The 20,505-nt window shown below is 41.0% G+C and overlaps 1 protein-coding gene across 3 annotated transcripts; it reads right to left on the bottom strand.

The window, feature by feature from the left end:
* Positions 1-492: 492 nt before the first annotated feature.
* On the bottom strand, positions 493-20,497 carry ube2e1 (ubiquitin-conjugating enzyme E2E 1). Of its 3 annotated transcripts, none has more exons than XM_053638367.1 (6): positions 20,473-20,497; positions 18,393-18,577; positions 15,895-15,945; positions 5,163-5,295; positions 2,553-2,700; positions 493-1,016 (listed from the first exon to the last, which is right to left on the bottom strand). In XM_053638367.1, the coding sequence occupies exons 2-6, from the start codon at positions 18,566-18,568 to the stop codon at positions 919-921; spliced, it is 606 nt and encodes a 201-aa protein (XP_053494342.1). In that variant the 5' UTR covers positions 18,569-18,577; positions 20,473-20,497; the 3' UTR covers positions 493-918. The 3 variants fall into 3 exon arrangements, with proteins under 3 accessions (XP_053494342.1, XP_053494340.1, XP_053494341.1); XM_053638365.1 differs by lacking the exon at positions 20,473-20,497 and adding an exon at positions 19,973-20,171; XM_053638366.1 differs by lacking the exon at positions 20,473-20,497 and adding an exon at positions 19,467-19,802.
* Between the last annotated feature and the right edge of the window lie 8 nt (positions 20,498-20,505).

The raw sequence follows: 20,505 nt of genomic DNA, 5'->3' as shown, positions 1-20,505 counted from the left end.
GTTGTCCGTTTAAAATAAATATTTTTGTAAATAAAATGTTTTCCTTCATTAGAAAACTAAGAATATGTTGGCACGAGTATATTTTTGTCTACAACACAGATTTCAAACATTTAAAATCATACATCTTCAGATCAAAAGGTTTTTAAGATCATGAGAAACACTTCAGTTGGATGTACATAATATATTAAAAGGGGGGGGGGGTAAAAATTTCATAGTTATGGGTAACAAAAAATAAATAAAAGGGGGGACGACAAAAACCCCACTCATAGACCCCTGGCTATGCTTCACAGACCCCACAGTGAGAAGCACTAACGTTAGAGCTTTTCTGTTTGATATGATCCAATATAGCAGCATAATACAGGGAGGACCCTTGTGGGTGAAACCATCACAACTTCGTTACTCAACTAGAGAAATGCAAGCACGTCATTTTATGAAACGCGTTTGTGGCTGAATTGGTTACGCAGCTGTGAGTAATCATTGCTGACAAAGACAGAACGTCGAATGGAACTTTAATAAGCAGAGTGAGAAAATACATTGTACAGTCAGACATTGTACCAGAGGACAAATTTATTTGATTTTTTTTTTTTTTTTTAACAGTCAGAATTGCTAATGGCCCTTTTGAAGCCCTAAATAAAATCAATTTACAAGAGCAGAAATGAAACAAAAACAAAAAGGAAGACACGTTAAGATCTATTATTGCCAAAGAAGGATTCTACATGGGTCGGGGGTCACATTAAATGACAATATCAGGAAATAAGACTTTAATTCCACCATAAAACACTCCTTGTACACTATCCTACAGCTGAACCCATCCCTCCCCCCACCCTAAACCACCTGCTTACCCTCCCATCTCCATTATACATCCTTCTCCCCCTCTCCATCCCTCCATCAGTAGCACTCTTCCCTCGCGGCCTGTGATTATGTGGCGTAGCGCTTGGTCCACTGTTTGGCTATCCTGTCGTGCTCCGGTCTGTTGTTTGTGTACTGAGTGGCGATGCTTCCCACCAGAGGGTCGGCTTTAAGAGAGTGAGCAGAGTCTTGGTTTAAAATGAAGGATTAAAACAAAAGCCATGTAGGAATCTAAAGAGGGTGTGAATATTCCACCTGGTAATCCTCACATCACATTTTCCTTTGTAGAGATAAAGTAAAAATCACTTTCAATAGAATGTAATAAGAGCAAAGTGTTTGCAGTAGCATACATGAGCATTAAACAGCTGGATGAATGCTCACACCTGTAACTGCCAGAGCTGTGTAGTCTGCTATATTCTAGGTCTTATTATGGGCAGAGCTCCAGCATACAGCCATGACTGGCAACACTGCAGCTTCAGCCCAAGACCACATGAGAGACCAGTTATTCCTGGGTTTTCATCCCATCGTGGTCCAAGAGTCAAAAAGTCACCAGCTTCGGTTTACAGTTCATTGTGGCCTGTGGTAGCTCGGCCGTTACGGTTCTGTGCTAATGACTAAAAGGTTACGAGTTTGAAATCCCAGGACCACCAGAGAACAAATGAGCAACATCCATCATCAACTACTCAGCTGTGTGCTTTGACTGGATACTGTTTCATTTGTAAGTCACTTTGGAGAAGTGCAACTGGTTTAAAAAAATGTAAAGAAATATTTAGGTTTTTTTTTATTTTAAATAAATAAATTCACCCACCGATTTAGACAAAACGTTCTCAACCCTGGTCCTGGAGAAGCTCCTGTATTGGACATTTCAAGATCTCACCCGTGTTCTAATTTATTTTATTTTTTTTTAAAAAAAGGGAAGGTATTGCTTCCCGTTTCAATTTTTCAGGATAAGGGGAAATGGTTGTTATGGTCAATGCCGGAGACTGAATGCCTTATTGAGCTATATATAAAAAAACTTTCTAGACTGGACCACTGCAATTAGCTTGCGTTTGTGCTTGCACCGAGAGCATCATGAAGAACGCATGTGTTGTACCGACCTGCATGGCTAAAATATTTTTAAATCTTGAGAACTCGTCTATAGGTTTTCACGCATGATGAAAAGTTGAAGGAAAAAAAAAAAAAAAAAGTTTAAAAACCACAAATCGATCCACAGTTCAGGAGAAATCCTTCTACATGAAAGCAAACCTCTAAACGAGCTAAGAATTGACTCGAGTATACAGATCTGCATCAACACACCTACAGTAGGTTAGAGTATTGGGGGGATAAACCTTCTTGGGCAGCGGGTACTCTGGGACCAGAGTTGGGATCGCAGTTGCAGTGAGGAATAGGAAAAATAGTTTTACTTGCTCTGTCTGGAAAGCCAAAGGAAAGACCTAAACTTGGATTATATGCTCTTCTGTACCCAAAGCATACGATGCTAAACACAGTGCCAGCCAAACACATTCAGCCATGTGCGATTTGGATTACATCATGTTGCACCCTCTTTAGAGCAAACCTGTCACTATAACTGATGCAATAGACAATTCACTTTTTTACACTGACTTAACTCATTTCCTTTTTTCCCCCTGCAGACTAAAAATTGTAAACTAGGCAGAAGGTTTTCCTCAGGACTTAAACTAACAGGAGGTTATTAGGTATCTTACCAGGGTTGCAGTCTGTGAGGAGAGAGCAGATGGACAGCAGCACCTTGGAGATGGTAAGTGCTGGGCTCCAGTTGTCCTTCAGAATGTCCAGGCAGATCACTCCCTGACTGTTAATGTTGCAGTGGTAGATTCTGGTACGAAACGTCACCTGGGAGAAGACCAGGCAAGACTCGGGTTATGTTTCTCCATTAGCAAAGTAGCCCGCTGACCTAGGGCGTTTTTAAACTCCAAAATACTTAATTTCCGTTTTAGTTGAGTTGTACGGTCACGAATCCCTGCTGTGGGTGTTGAAGTGGTCGACAAAACGGTGGCGAGGCCGAGAGGAGTGAAACGCAGGTGAAATGTACTTCATTAGTCTAGAAATATTTCAGACCAGATGAAGCAAATTCCACACTCGACTGCACATTGTGTGAGGAGAAAAGTTGCAGCTTTTCTTTTAATGGATCTTAATCACATTTAAGGTTTCTTTTACAGGAGTGCGTGTGACTAATTTTTTAAAATAGCAATCCCACCTGCTCCTGCAGTTATACCATATGGCCAAAATTATGTGGACACCCAACCTTCACACCCATATGCAGGCCTTCCCCAGACTGGAGCCTCAAAGTTGGATCTTTGTTTGCTGCATCATTACAATTCCACTCCACTAGAACTAAGAGGCCCAAACCTGTTCCAGCATGATAATGCCCCTGTGCACAAAGCGAGCTCCATGAAGATATGCTTAGTGAAGTTTGGAGTAGAAGAACTGGAGTGTCCTGGACAGATCCCTGATCTCAACCTTACTGAACACCTTTAGGATGAACTGAAACACCGACTGCACCCTAAACCTCCTCATCTAACATCAGTACGTGACCTCACGAATGCTCTTGTAGCTGAATGATCACAAATTCTCACAGCCACACTCCAAAATCTAGTGGAAAGCCTTCCCAGAAGAGTGGAGCTTATTATAACAGCATAGGAAGACTAAACGTGGAATGGGATGTTCTACAACACATGCAAATGTGATGGTCATGTGTCCACAAACCTTTGGCAATTTTTCTTCCTTTTAAACCCACTCAATATTTACTACTGAACTAAAAACCGTAACCGAGTAACTATTGTAAACTACAGTGACCCAGACCAGGATAAAGCAATTGCTAATGATAAATGAATGAACCATTTAGTAAATCCCAATATATATCAGGTGTGGCTGGATGAGTGAGGCATCACCCTTCGGCGGTATGCAAACTTGCGCAGGGCTTTACTCGATCCCACTTGCACCCACGTCATGCCAGTAAAAACCTGCCCACTCTCACATTGTTGGGTCGTGCAGAATCCCAGTCCCAATGCATACCTCTAAGTGTTCCATGCTTAAGTGTGTAATGATTTTGAGACACCAATATAAATACATCAACTGTTTATTAGAGGAAAAGCAGGAAATTTGTTTGTGTGCAAGTAGGCCAGTCATTTAACATTTTCCCTTGTTATTCTTAGGTTTATACGAGCTGAACAGCTCTCCATTTACACTCCAATTACTAATGTTTGGAAACAATGTTTTCCTTGATCATTATAGAAATTGAATCGCGTAAAAATTTTTTTTGGGGGGGGGGGGGGGGGGGCTGGCCGCGGGGCAGGTGAAATAGCATTGCAAATCATTTTGTGAATCTAATAGCAACATCACAAAGAATGCGGTAACTGAATGGCTGCAGAATGAAGAGAGACACGGATCAGGTGACATTTTAAAAATAAATAAATAAATGCATTTAAAAAAAAAAAAAAAAAAAAAAAAGGATCAAATGTTAAACAGGCAAACGCAGAACTGCTTCAACCCATTTATCATATTCATCAGTCCATTGCCTACATCAGAAAACAGGAACTCTTCACAAGCTAGGAATATGGTTTAGTACCTTCAAGTGGGAAAACTGGAAAAGTGTGTGAGGCAACTCAGCCTGAGCCGGAATACTCTGCCAACGAAAACCTGCTACAAATAACAGGTCTATAAAGCAACACAACAGGCTTATCACTAGCACTAAAATATCCAGTGACATCATGGCTTTGTGGAAATGTGTCAGTACTGTTATTTTTTATTCTTCTGATCTTTCTGCTGTAATCTTCAGCGCAGCTTTACACTGTCATTACAGCCAGTTTGGTGAGTTATAAAGATACAGGTTTAACACTTGTGTTGACAGATAGCATGAACACTTAATCAGTCTTAGCTGGAGCTTACCATTTTCATGATCTATTTTCTGCAGCGCATGATGAATCCAATGTTATGATGAAAAAATGATGACCACATAGTCAGTGGAATACTGTATGAATAAAATTTTTAGTGCAGAATTCAATGCAAATAGCATTTTGCTTCTCCAGAACTTTCAGAGATGATCATGCACATACAGTCTACATTTGCTTGTCATGGTCCACTGCTTGGATACTGCAGGTATTTTCTACATTTCATGTAATCGGATCTTCTTAAAACATCAGCAGCGAGCAGACGGATTTTGGTATTGGTTTGGACCCGCACTCTAAACCGATACAAAACCACACCGTGAGAGATCTGCATGAAGACAGTTACTCGCTGTTGTTTGGGCTCATTACCCAGAGCAGAAAATTAGCTTTTCATGGGAACCTTCTCACCTTGGGCGGCTTGAAGGGGTAGTCTGGCGTGAAGGCGATGTCGAGGAAGAAGACTCCTCCCTCGTACACGGAGCCTGGAGGACCCAGGATGGTGGACCTCCACTCGTAGATGTTGTCTCCTTTTGGGCCGGCACTGAAAACACGAGAAGTGAAATGAGACATGGACTCATGGACTTCAAGCGATGCTTCCCTTCAACGTCAGCTAGTATTTCAGATCTAATTTTAGTCAATGACCAGTAAAGAAAGAAAAGACAAGGTTTAGTTTCTGCAGAGAAATAAATGTTATACCCATTAGATGTGTAATGAGCAGACAGTTTGGATCGACATGTCGGTTTAAAAGCCGACGACTGCAATGAATCGAGGCAATGATCAAATCGATTATGGATTATAGACTGATTCTGGAAGAGGACTGTGTAAAAACCTTATGTATAAATAATTTAATAGGCTTACAAGGTGATTTGCCAGTAATACTGATACTTAACCCTCGACTGCATGAATTACTACATTTACATCAAACCAAATCAAATCAAATAAATAAATAAATAAATAAATAAAACCGCGTGCAATAGTAGAAAGTTTCATATAATCCAAAAGTAATACAAAATGTATGAGGTTACAATTCTAATTACTGTATTTTCCAGACTCAGTTGCAGGGTTTTTTTGGCCATCTAGTAAGCATGTTGGATTTACTCACTCAAGACATACAAAAATCTTCACTTTTTTTTTCCCCTCTTGAAACATAAAATTTTGAAAATAAAAACGTGCAATTGCAAAATGTTTGAAATTAGTTTCTTACTTTGAATGTTTTAAAAAAGTACACACACACACACACACACAACTAGAGAAGCCTGGTGTCTTTTGCCATCTAGGCCTTTTTCAATTCATGAATGCACATACTACAGTTCCAGTATCGCATGTTCGCACACTTTATAAAGTTGAGAGCCCTCCAATGACCTTCACCGTGCCATGTGACTGCAGAAAATGACGTGCAAACAGCACTTTTTGGTCACCTGACAGGGTGTAATCTTTTTGTTATGCCAAAGTTAAAGCCCCCCTTTTCCAGTTACACAGGAATATAGTAGCTTCGTATTATTGCCCATCAAAAAAAATTTGAGAAATTTGTTCCATATGGCAACACCATGCACTAAAGGGCCGGTGCAGGTTAAACAGGTGGAATCAGGTGTGGCTCCTGCTTGATTGGAATGAAAACCTACAGCCTCACCTGCCCTTCCCAGATAAGATCGGACACCCCTGCCCTACTTCATCAATTTAACTGTGAGCTTACACATCAATTGGAGGCTAATTCGAACCACATCAACATCAAATCATTGTCTGATGAATCGTATTGTACTAGATTAGGTAGTCTTGCCAAATATCAAATCATTGCCTTAAAACATCTAACCGTATCCTAGTGTGTGGAAGCCGGAGGTTTACAGCTAGTACAGGAGTTCAACATTTTAAAATGACGACCTGCTAATCAGTGCACTTTGGTATAAACTATAACGACTAATTTTGTCCAATATTGCAACCCATCACAATTAGGCAGCAGATGTAGAAACAATAGTTTTACTGCAGTAGTTTTTTGTCTTTCACAATGTACATTACAGGTCTTTATTCTGTCAGAAGAATGTCTAGCTATCTCTAAAGCTGATCAGATTTCTGCAATAAACCTCGAAGACATTTGGAGAAGTTTCACCACTTCTACTGAATAGCGGGAATGTCCCGATTATTTAAAAACGTGCATGAGGTCACACCGGTAAACTTCTAATAGTTAATGTCACAAGACGTCTGGCAGAGTGAACCGGTGTGAAACCACTGTGGTGAAATGTTCAGATGTTAAGAAGTGTGAAGGCAAAATTCATCATATGAGAACCGTACAGCATTAACAGCGAGAAGGATTCAGTTGGAGAAAGTATAGCTTTCGCGAATTCTGCCTCAAGCGTAGACAAACCTGCTTTAGAAACCGGTTTGGAAAGCATACTGACATTTGGAGGGAAAAAAAAAAAACACCCCACCACACCACATCATTGCTTAACAATACAGCAATAAATACATCAAATTTCCTCATCTATATTTGCCTATTTAAAACAATCCTGTTTCATAATTGCATAATCATGCTGTTCTTAGGAGACGCTCCACTTCACCCCACTCCATCTGCTACTAATTTAAGAGAGACAAATAAAGCCATTAGCCTGCAGTGGTCAGTAAAGCATAAGACACGTTTCATACACTAGTTATCCAGCCTGGACAGAGAGTCAGTGCTAGAATGATGACTGAATGAACAGTAAGAACACAAATCAAAAAAAAAAAAAAAGGAGCAAAAATGTCAGTGCAATAGCAGCAGTGATCTGGGTGAAACGAGCAAAACAGATTATATATTTATATATATATATATTATATATATATATATATATATATATATATATATATATATATATATATATATATATATATATATATATATATATATATAAAAAACACATTCCACTAGGCTATACCAAGTGCAAATACTAAACTAAAATAAATTACTCATCTCTCGGTGTAAATGTAGCCTGAGGTTTCTGCTCATGACCAAAATTGATGCCTGCAGCTGAGCAATGGTGTGTTTTCACCACAAACCTCTCAGACACACAGATTAGATCACTGCCTTGTATCTGCTGAGGAAATAAGCACAACACATCTATAGAGAAGCTCACACACCCACACACCCCCCCCCCACACACAGGCTGTTCAAGTACTACAGTTATAGAAATGTGAAATGAGGCCATTGCAAGTGATCATGAATATAAAACTTACCTGCGCTGCATTTTTAAACAACAGACATCACAAAGCTGCTTTACAGAAATAAGGACGTAAATCCCTAATGAACAAGCCAGAGGAGACGGGGCCAAGGAAAAACTCCGAGACAACATGGGAAAGAAACAGACGTAAAAGTGACACCGGATAGAGCGATTATTAACCATTACACTTCCACAATTTTATACACGCACAATAACAACAAACAGCACAAAGTGTGTTGAAAGGATGTTCAATAAGAAAAGATTGCGAACGAGAACAGGACAATCTGAAACAGCAAGACACACACGTAATTTAACAGCAATTAAGAAAAGGGGTCGAGTACTAACACAAACCAGGCCTGAAAACTGAAAAAGGCTGAGGCAACAGTCTGTGAGGACAAGCCCTAGCACATGATGTGATGGAATATGATCAGGAGGGATCATGTGTGAAGAGAAGCTGATAAAATTACCCAGAGAAAGGTGCTAAAATATATTATTAGCAATGAACACAATTAGCAGGAAACAACTAAATTATACAAGCTTTCAACATAACGTTCAGCCCAAGTAAATAAAAATGACATAACGTCAACATAACCAAATAAAACCACCTCTCAGCTTAACTGGATAAAGCTGAACCAACAATTAACTTAATTTACCCAATCAGTCCGGACAGGATTTCAGCGTTCATCATAGTTGCAGCTAAAAATGCTTGATTTTGCAGAAAACTACTTGAATTGGCGACATCGCAACTGCACAAAATAGTTTTGCAGTCCTTCACAGTGATTGTTGGTAACGAGACCTTTTAGCTGTATTCATGTTCGACGCACAAGAATCGAAGAGGGCTTTGGCTGAATGTGTGTTGTGATGACGTCACATGACGCGTCTTGGCCCAAATTAGGGATGCTCCAATAATCACATTCTATGGCTCGATCGGTAGTCTCTGAATTTGGCCGATCTCACGAACTGATCGCAATTTGATGACGTGAAACACATGACGACATTAAACTTTAGCGCTGCAGTCATGTCATCACCAGTGTGGAATTATTACAAGGTCTCCAGAAACAGTGAAACATTCACCATTTGCGATGTATTTTTAAAGGCCTATTCAAATGTTCATTGTAACATGAATATTTGTTGTGCTTATTTATTTGATTCAACAACAATCTACAACATTACTGTAAATAATATAACCAAGGCAACGAACATCTGTGGTATAAATTTATCTGAGGGAGAAGAGAGAGAAGGGGGGGGGGGGGGGGACCCCCACAAAAGTCAGTGACTGTCAGCAGAAAGCTTACATCAAAGCTTGAACGATCAGGATCGGCTGCAAAAAATCCTGATCAGCGCATCCCTAGCCCAAATCTGCTAGAATTTCAAAAAATTACAAGCTCCTCCAAATATTGCCGAGTTTGCGTTCATTTCTGCGATCGCAAAATTGTGAAATCCTGGAGGGACTGACTCAAAGTAAGTAAGTAAAATCAAACGAAATAGATTAGGTTAAAAAATAAATTCCAACTTTAAATACGAGGCTCATTATTTAAGCACGCACACACACACACAAATACTTCCTACCTATTTATTGGAGCCATAAATACTTATTCTTGAACTTTTCCATTGACAAAACCCATTTTTAAACCCTTTATTAAAGTGGTCATTAGATATTTTTTTGAAGACTCTTGAAGTTGGGGCTAAACCCCATTTAACTTGAGTAATGGAATCAAACAAACTAAAGCATAAGGAAAACATCTTCGATAAATGTTGGGATGTTATTTCCACCACTGTATCAAAATTTGAAATAAAATGGAGGATGCCCTGGCTAGGCTTCTCCGGTTCCTGAGGAGAGTTCCCCAGACACCAGTTTGAGAACCAGACCTGAAGGCTGCTACCTATAAACTCAAGTGTTGTAGTGGAAGGAAAAGGAAAAAAGGAAAAAAAAAAAGAAAAAGAAAAAAACACCCCAAATCCACTCATTTGTTACACACCATAAATCTTACTTAACGACTTTCAAATCTGGTGTGAATGTGTCACATTCACGTCTCGAGTTGAAGTGAAAACTGCTACGCAAATACAGGATGTTTTAATGTTAATACACGCTACTTATTCCCTACAAAATAACAGCTGACCAATCGCTGCAAACACACGTTAGCCCTGTACGTGAGTCAGGATGTGTTTAAAGTGCATGTTGGTAAGAATGGAGATGAGTCAGTAGGACAGCAGTAAAGCTGTGGGAAGATGCTGTTCGTAAATTGTGAGGTTTTGCAGAGTTATCTGATCTCTACATGCAAGCAAACAATGTAACGAAGACAACATGTAAAGCCATTTCAGATCGACTGAGCACCCAGAAATTTTTTTTTTTTTTTAAAAACATTAACTGCTTCTTAAATAATTATGCTTTCATGAAAAGAAAATGCAACAAATGGACTATATTCCTCACATCTTGCACGGGAGGAAAATCTCAGAAGGTTTCTCAGTAGCTTTGTTCGATGAGTAACACTTCATCAGGTGCAGCGCGATACTCAGGGTGCCACTCAGGGTGCCACTCAGGGTGCCAATCAGGGTGCCCCCCCCGTGACTGACTCCAGCGCTCAAAACACATTAACATGTGGCCACGCAAACTCGCCTGATTACAGGAGAATTTCTGAGACAATTCTGTAGAACGTCAAGCGACAGCGCTACAAAAGTCTGCCAGGATAAACAGATCCAGAGAATTGAATCAGAGGAATCTGCATTAAGAGAGGGGGAAAAAAAAAAGAAAAAAAAAACCCAACCCAACATTAGATCAATTTTCACCCTCGTGTCTTTCAGCTCAGCGTCGGTGATCTGCTGCTGCTTTGACTGCATCTATAAACATTAGCTCACTGTAGCGTTACAATGCAAAAGGTCACGGCACCCAGGGGTTTTGTAAACGCACACACAGACACACTCGCACTTTATTGGACAACAAGCAGCCCGTCAAGCTGCTCGGCCCTGAGGAGGAGCAAAAACAGGAAAGGCCTATGAAAACACCCCCGGGCTCAGCGGCACAGTGCACAAGCAGGGCAATTAGGGCGGCACACTGTTTTTAATTTCAGTCCCGGTCTCCTGAGTCAGCCTGCTGAGCTGGAATGGGAGGAATCCCAAACGTGTGACAGACACCCATCGGCCAAAATCCACACGAGGGGGAAAAAGATGGAGGGATGGGAGAGACACACACAGAGAGAGAGAGAGAGCGAGACTAAACTATTTCAGATTCGTACGTCAGCTGGCTTGTATTCTTCCGTGACCACTCATACGAACGGACGCTGATGTTAAACTGTGGAGCGCCTACGTAAAACGCATAAAAGGTTGGCAGATGAGGGAATATAACCGGGGTAAACGTCGCTGGATATTTTAGCGGTCTAAAGCCCTGTTCAGATTGGATCAGATCATCCAATTCAATCAGGCAGCAAGTGGCAAACATCTTTGAGGTGACGTCTGCACACAAAATCATCGATAAGTGCATCCCTGTTAAAATGATCAATCGACAGCAGAGTCTGTCTGAACACAGGTCATTCGGCTTGTAATTTCCACGGCCGAACTGGACGGGGGGTTGGGGGGGGGATAAATAAATAAAGAACGAGAAAAAAGGCACAGAGGAGCACCTGTAAAATTATCCCAGGACCCCATGTAAATTTAATCCCATCCAAATATGCTTAAGATCGTGACGGGACAATTAAATTGTTTTACCACACAAGTGTAGCTGTACAGCGGTTTTCACTAGGAGGATAAATTAGTGTGTGCGTGAAAAGACGAATAAAACCCAGTGCAAAAGCTGAGTGGTGTAAGCGGAGTGGGAGAAGCAGAGAAGTGCTAGAGCGAGAGAGAAGGAACAGAGAAGTAGGGATAAGAGAAGAAAAAAAGTGCCTTGAGAGTAATAACGTTAACGTAATAAAGCCGCGATATGCCGCGATGCATTAAAGAAAGCACACGAGGGGAAAATAAAACACATTGTGCAACTGCTGTGCATAATTATCTTCATCACCTGCACAGGCTGCACCGTCTAATCTTTCATGACCAAAAAAACAAAAACAAAAACAAAAAAAAAGGCCCCAACACACTTGTGAATCAGCCAGACTGCTGAATTAAATACACAGGGAAAACAAATTTAAGTGAAATCCATCACCGAGATTTCTGTGAACAGGAAACCAATCAGGAACAGGACACGATCAAACACGAAAGCACAGGGTGAAGCCTGCAAGAAGCAGCTCTTGAAGTGCACAAGAGGTCCAGACTCACGGAGCTCAAAAACATCAACTTCGCCCACTAATAGCCACCTCTGACCGAACCGTCTAAACCACACACGCTGACTGTACGTGCTTGTGCATCATAACCTGGTAAAGCCTCAGCAGATTAACCACGACAGACGGCAGGGTTTCCAGCGCCGCAGCTGAAGCAGTAGAGCCGAGCTGCGTGTCCACCTGCACACAAACTCTAGACACTAGCAGAGTTAAAGACAGGAGTTCACTCCCAAAGTGAAACTGAACGAAGGTGGCAACATGAAGAAACAAAACAAAGAAGCGTTTTATCTTAATTAGGGCTTAATAAAACTACATTTTAAATGACCCAAAAAGGTAGAGATGGCACCACAGGTGGGCGATATGATAAAATAATCACGCCATGATGTTCAAGACATTTCTACAACGCACACTAGGTATCACGAGAGTACACGCCTCCTCAGAAACCACCAGCAGAACATTAATGCTGCATTTAAAAATTCTAAATTTTTAGAATAGGGGGGGGGGGGGATCTGCAAAAATTTATATTTTACAATTTTAAAAAGATCAGCGAGTAGAAAATGCATCAAATATGTATCGAGTTCGTAAATGATGTTTAGAAACACCATTTCTTAAATGCATTTTAAAAAGACATCTCAATACACACGGTATACCACAAGTGTATCACGACATAATTGGTCACGATATCGATATTATATCATATCGCCAAGCCCTACATAGCACGGAAGGAGTTTAATCCGATCCTGTAACAAATGATAAAGACTGGATTTGGAAAAGATTGTGTTTTTTTTGTTTTAAACTAGAAACGTTTCAGTATAAGAGACTTGAGTATTTTTTGTTCGGATTGATTTATATGTATACTTTATACTTATTTCAAATATTTGCATCGTAAGAGTCTGTGTCAAAGAGTTTAACTTAATTTTTTTTTTAAATGTAGGTTTTGGACATCATGTTTTTAAGTTATGATATCCCCCGCCCCCAGTGCTTTACTTAAACGATCATTTTGAAGCGTAGTACATAAACTTATTTAATTTTATATGATATTATACCGCTCTCAGGCTTTCAGCATCACTTTTGGAAAAAAGACAGCATGGTATTGCATCATCTCTAGTTTTCTGTAGGTGTTTACTGTATAGTTTGTTGACCTTATGCAGTCTTTATCTATTGCATTTACTGACTTGCGCTGTGCCGCTTATCCTCTAGTCCGATATCTTGTCCTATTCTCGTATCTACTCTGGGGAAGCTATATTTCGTTCCTAAGGTTACATCGGTACATGATAAGAACTTACTTGACTTGAAATTCGAGTAACACACACACACTCCGCCTCAGCAAGAATTTTAAGATGCCGCAGCTAACTACCTACTCTGTTCTCGTGTCAAGGTCCAGACACCAGCAGAACACACAGCTGGAGTCATCAGCATGCAGACGGCTCTCCGCACATAACCAGTCCAAAGACCGTTAATATGAACATGACCCACGGCTGATTTTCACAGACAGCCAACACTCCATGACTGTCTAAGACTTTTATAGAATACTTATAGAATTATTTTTTTTCAAAACTTAATTTACTTTCATTTTATAAAATTCAAGTAACAGTGTTGTAAGCTGAAAGTGATCAAATTAAAAAACAATTTAAAAATTAAAAAAAAAAAAAAAAAAAAAAAAAAAAAAAAAAAAGAGAACGCACTTTTCTTCCTGTGATCTTTGGGAAATTCAGATCATGTGGAACTTGTCGAATGGTTCAAATATTTCGTAGGTGAATGTGTTCAAGTGTTGAGTAAATTAACAATGTGTACACTAATATTTTTTTAAACCATGTAGTAGTTTGAGAAGAATTCATGCTGTCAAAATGAACACATTCATTTTTGCGATTCATTTGAAATTGTTCGATACGTAAATAAATTAAGTTTACGCAGCTGTGTTTTATTTACTTCCAGTGTCCTTTCAAGTCGACAGACAATTTTGAGGGTTTTATTGGAAATCTGTTGTCCATGGGACAGAATCTGTGTTCAAAATTAAAAAAAAAAAAAAAAACCCAAATTAAACAAAAGTATTTGAAATTGTTAGATTAATTAGGTTTAGGTTCAATTAATCATTTAAAAAACCCTTAAAAAAAAAGTTTTATGCACGAGATATTAAATGGATTTACACTTCAGCACAAAATTACATGATTTTCCAAGTATCTTATTGTGGAGATATATATATAAAAAAGTCATTAAGTGTTGTAGAGAGGATTTATCTGATGTGAATTACCTGAAACATGGACATAGGCTGTATTTACTCATGTTTAAAATGCTCTAGGCCTACATATTTGTAAAATGTAACACCAGCAGAACCAAAATGGCATTCTGATGGTAGGCACATCTCAGCAGCAGCTCGAGTCCTGCGCTTGTGTTGATGTGTGGAAAGGACACAACCTCAAGCTGGAAGTGCAACGTAAATTCACCAACAAGAGGTAGTGAAATCCAGCCTCACAGCTATTACCGAAGCCCTTTATGGTCAATTTACATTCGACAGAGGCATAAATGTAAAGTGAACGAGGTTATGAAGAAGCGAGCTGAAAACAGGGCCGAGTGGAAGGAAAAAAAAAAGAAGCTAAAATAAGACACCCTGGTGTAAATGGGGTCTGCTTGTGTGTAAATGATTTTGGCTCGGCATGATCTAAACAGACGCCACACATGACACAGTGCGGCAGGTTTCAACACAACAACAAGCCAGAAAACAGGAAACCCAGCACACTTCGACACGGCTCCTCGAGCTCATTGTTAATTCATGGTGGGAACAAACACAGGAAGTCATTTCAGAGAGTAGTGACATGTCTGTGTAGAGTATCAGCACCCTGGCTATGAGGAGAAACAACAGATAGCAAGTTGCCAGTGACCTACAAAAAACTCCAAAGCCAAAAAAAAAAAAATTAAATAAAAATCAGTCAACACACAACAACAACAAAAAAAAAAAAACAATAATGCTGAAAGAGAAACACTTGAGCTTGTGGACCAGCGCATCCTGGTCATCATCTCCCAGAGGTTAATCCTTTCACGCTCCACTCAAACTACTTTCATCTTAAAAGCTGAAGTGGCACAATACGATTTGAATCTGATTTTTGTTTAAGCTGCATCAACACCAGTTCAGATCTGACCCACTTTCAGGTGGTCCTAGATCAGATAAAGATCTCAAATGCCCTCCAAACCTGGCTCCTTTCCCACGTCCCTCAGCAATTCTTTTAAAGTACAGCAAAAGCTACGCATCTGCACTTTCTATTCCCCCCACTTTCACACCATAATCAGAAACAGCTGATGAGATGCCAGCCAACCTCCAAAGCAAGCGATTCATTTCTAATTCCCCCTGCGATACAAATATGGAAAAGGAAAAGAAAAAAAAAAAAAGGAAAGATGACCCTCACATGAGCACACTCGATCCACATGAATCATGAGGGATGTATAGCTGTATCCATCTATACATCCCTCATGATTCATGTGGATCGAGTGCGTTTTTGCACGTGAGGATCATTCCAGAGATCACATGACTTTTGAGATCATCTTTACACGTCAGTGTTAAGATTTCCAAGTGTAACTACGCTCTCAGTAAATAAGGATTAAATCTAGCACGCTTTATAGAAAACATTGTTAACTACCCAAAGAACGCACGAGAACATTTCATTTCGAATGTACTGTTCTGGAAAAGTAAGAAGGTGCACTTACCTGCAGTTTGGTGGTGGATCCAACATGATATCAGCTAGCTCTTTCTGAATCCTGTTTATAAAAAAAATAATAATAATAAAAACACGATTAAAACCCATATACACACTGATCCTTCAAAACGTTCTGATCTCAGACACGGTGTTCTTTAAACACTGAAGCCATTAATCCAGACCTGGTTTAAGTCTTGATAGACTTTCTACAGCGTCATGTGCATCAGAACTTTAAGAGATTATGATTACATTTTAGGAGGACATCGTGCTGTAACGTCTGGCCCTGCTCGTTACATGCCTGTGAGACGATCAAGAGTTGCTATTTTCTCTTTTGCCTTTTTATGGTCTGATCTGGTCAGAGTTCTCTCCGGTGTTGGAATGGCTTGCGATGAAACGTGTTAAAAGGAGAAATTCACCCTGAACGACCTGCATGTTAATCTTTATAGTTAACACAGCGTTTTAAACGGCGTCCTAGAGTTCTTTTGCAATGATATAGAGTCGACATTTTTTAGTTTAAACTAACTAGATAATTTGATGTATTTTCAAAGCAAACACAACGATTTGGGATGTACTGAATAAAGAAACCTCTGGTGCACTAACAGACACAGAACAGGATACATTGTGAGAGCTATGAAGAAAAACCCAAAAACAGTCAGTGACATCAACAACCTCCACAGTGCAGGGGTGAAGACATCTTAATCCATCATTTGAAGAACACTTCGAGAGCAGAAATACAGAGGTCATGCCACAAGGTGCAAACCACTCATCAGCAGTAAGAATCAGAAAGCCAGATTGGAATTCACAAAGAAACACGGAGATGAGCCACAAACATTCTGGAACCAAGATTAACCTCTACAGAAGTGATGGAAAGGCCAAAGTGCAGAGAAACAAAGGATCTGCTCATAATCCAAACCATACAAGCTCATCAGTCAAGCATGGTGGAAGTAGTGTCATGGCTTGGGCTTGCACGTCTGCTGCTGGAACAGTCTCACTAATCTTTATTGATGATGAAACTCATGAGGGTAGCAGCAGAATGAATTCAGAAGTTTACAGAAACAATCTGTCTTCCAATTTACAGAGAAATGCATCCAATCCAATTGCGAGGAACGTCATCATTCAGCAAGGCATTATTTTTTTTTAATTAACACCATTTTAAATGGCATCAAAGATTTATTTTGTAATGAAGTAAATTTTTAGTACAAACTTCCTCCTTGACAAGTTGGTCTATTTTCACTTTAATTAAACGCTATCCTACATTACCCGCAATTCGACCGCTCGACGACCTGCCGATGGTAGCGCCAGGGGGATTTAGCACTTGGTTCAAAAACTTCCGCGCTCATCGTCTCGGACATCTTTACCTAGCCGAGTCTCTCTCGTAACTCGGCACGACTGCGTCGTATTTAAGCGAACTCTCCCAAGCAAGAGTGCTGCTGTTCTGAATATCAGCACGGACATGATGACCTGCTGAAATTCAGTATGACTGCATGGTTAAGTGCAATACTGCCTTTATGTAAACAAGAAATTAACACAAAGCATCTGGCACGTCAGATAACATACGGCCAAACGTCACGTTTCATTTTGCGCCGCCGATGAAAACAAATCCCAAAGAACACGCATCTGGATAGAGCGTTGCACGTTGCCATGCCAACGCACAGACCAACTGATAGCCCATAGTAAGTGTAGTAACGTTTCAGTGTAGCAAAAATATTGCTGGAACTGGACTTTTACGAAGCGAACACACAAGTGGAATGAAACAAATAATGTCCCAGCGTTGTTCTGCTAAACATCAACACTCCTGGAAGGCTGCTTGTCCAATCAACTTTGTGGACAGGAAAATAACTCAACCCTGCGAGTGAGAAACCAAGCTCCTGCTCTCTTGTTTTTAGGAGCTAAGAGCAAAACCAGACAGTAATCACTCACGCTTGAAAATGTTCTCCTATTAAAACGCCATCGTAAACGCGTTAGCAGACTCCTCCTGTTACACGTCAGTGCGTTAGATAACCGCTACGTTCCCACAGGAATAAAGATAAACGTGCTGTTTGATGCCATGCGGTCATTGAATGCAACATTTCAGGGTGGCGGGACTTCGAGCAGCTACACGTGTCCTATTCAAAACACTCATGAATGCTATATAGAGGACAGTGTGAATCAATTACCTTCCACTAACGTTACAGCTCGAGTGTTTGTGAATTTACACGTCTTCTCTGAGAAGACAGAGGAACTCTAATACGTTTCTTCAGGAGGTGGTTGGCACGAGTAGCACTGCCACGTCGCACCTCCACGATCCCTGCTTTGATCCTGAACTCGGGGTCCGTCTATATGTGGGTTTCCTCCCACCTCTCACAAACATGTCGGTAGGTGGACTCGTAAGCGTGAACGTGTTTGTGTATACACGTTGCGCCATCCAGGGTGCATTCCCATCTCACACACGGTATTCCCGGGATTGGGGGCTTCGAATCCACCAGGATAAAGCGGTTAGTGACGATTTCAGCAGGTCTACGTACTGACCTTTTGGCGCTGGTTGACAGGAGTTTGGAGTTTTTGTTCACGCTGACTTTGCTCTCTCGTTTCTTGCTAGGTGTGTCTTTCTCCGACTGCTGACGGACAGAGGACGACGACGACGATGAAGACGACGAAGAAGAGGAGGAAGAACTAGAGCCGGCACGCGAATCCTCGTCCGACATCCTCGCGACCTTGACAAGATGGAAAAAATAAGATAATAATAATAATAATAATAGATGAGACGAATACAGTGTGCACAGTTGTGTGTAAAAGGAGGAGAACAATGTGATCGGTATGGTGACCTTTAACACCAGACTTTCCCATAATACAATGCTGGTTGTAACCTCTTTTAGACAGAGAGACAGTGACACACACACACACACACACACACACACACACACACACACAGAGAGAGACATACAGACACACAGAGACATACAGACACACAGAGAGAGAGAGAGAGACACAGAGAGAGAGAGAGAGAGAGACACAGAGAGAGAGAGAGAGAGAGAGAGAGAGAGAGACACACACAGACAGACAGAGAGAGACACACACAGACAGACAGAGAGAGAGAGACACACACAGACAGACAGAGAGAGAGAGAGACACACAGACAGACAGAGAGAGAGAGACACAGACAGACAGACAGAGAGAGACACACAGACAGAGAGAGACACACAGACAGACAGAGAGAGACACACAGACAGAGAGAGACACACAGACAGAGAGAGACACACAGACAGAGAGAGACACACAGAGACAGAGAGAGAGACACACAGAGACAGAGAGAGAGACACGGGGGGACACAGAGAGGGGGGGACACAGAGAGGGGGGGGACACAGAGAGGGGGGGGACACAGAGAGGGGGAGGGGGGGACACAGAGAGGGGGAGGGGGGGACACGGAGAGGGAGAGGGGGGGGGACACAGAGAGGGAGAGGACACAGAGAGGGAGAGGACACAGAGACATACACACACACAGAGATAGAGGGGGACACACAGAGAAATTAAACAGCACTGTTATCTAAGAGTTGATGATTCATTTCATAACCCAGTAGTCTAAACCGAGATTAGCCTACTGACCCCTGAGTTTGCTCTGGAATGGAAGCCGGTGTTGTTTAGGAGTCAACACAAACAAAAACAACCGATTCGACGCCAAAAATAACGCTACAAAGTGACACCGATTAAAAGCTAGCAGGCTGAACCGAATAACCGACTGGGCGACGCCGCACGCGCATACACACACAATTCGCTTCACTTTTCCTCCTCCGTCCTCGAGTTCAACAAACTTTCGCCGCAACGCAAGGTTTCGTTTGCTCTACCGACTACAAAACAAACAAACAGACAACTAAACGGCGTCGAATAGAGCGAGTGCTAGGGTTCTTCGCGGCGTCTCGTGCTCAAGCACGCGACTGTCCAACAACAACAGACCCGAGTCTGAGTCTGAGTCTCTCTCTCTCTCTCTCTCTCTCTCTCGATTTCACCACGAACGGTTAACGATAAACTGTGAAACCGTTCGCTGATTTAAAATAACAACAACACGCTTTGTTATAAAATATATATACATAAAAAAGATGGAGCCAAGCTACCTTTCTTTGTGTCTGCGCGAGCCTCTTCCGTCGCCTGGACGCGCGTGTTTGTAATCGCCCTCGCGCCGAGCGGAAGTACCGTGGCGATCCGGCGCAAGTCCACAGCGGCAGCACGGAAACTGTCCTTTTACAGGCCGTGTCAGGCGAATAAACCGCTTATACGCGTTTATGGCACGTCAGGCGCTTCTCTTTCACGTTCTCGACGTAGCATTTCGAAAGTAACCATTTTTTAATTTAAGTAAAGAGAGATGAGCCACGCGTGGAAGTCAGTTAGCTCGTCTTTGCCTTCATGTATTTACCCCAAATCTATCAGCCGAGCAATATGTATATGTATATATATGTATATATATATAAGTTTTAAAGTATTTTTAAAGTTGTGCTTCTTTAGTATTACCTCAAAAACATAACTCGGATTAATAGCTATAATTAGTACTTAGTCTGAACATTTATAACCAAGTATACAAAGCATATACACTACGTGGCCAAAAGTATGTGGACACCTGATCATCACATTCATATGTTGTTCTTCCTCA

This window comes from Ictalurus furcatus, chromosome 12 (genome assembly GCF_023375685.1).
Source record: "Ictalurus furcatus strain D&B chromosome 12, Billie_1.0, whole genome shotgun sequence".
In the NCBI taxonomy this organism is placed as follows: Eukaryota; Metazoa; Chordata; class Actinopteri; order Siluriformes; family Ictaluridae; genus Ictalurus; species Ictalurus furcatus.
This window is presented reverse-complemented; position numbering and strand designations above follow the sequence as displayed.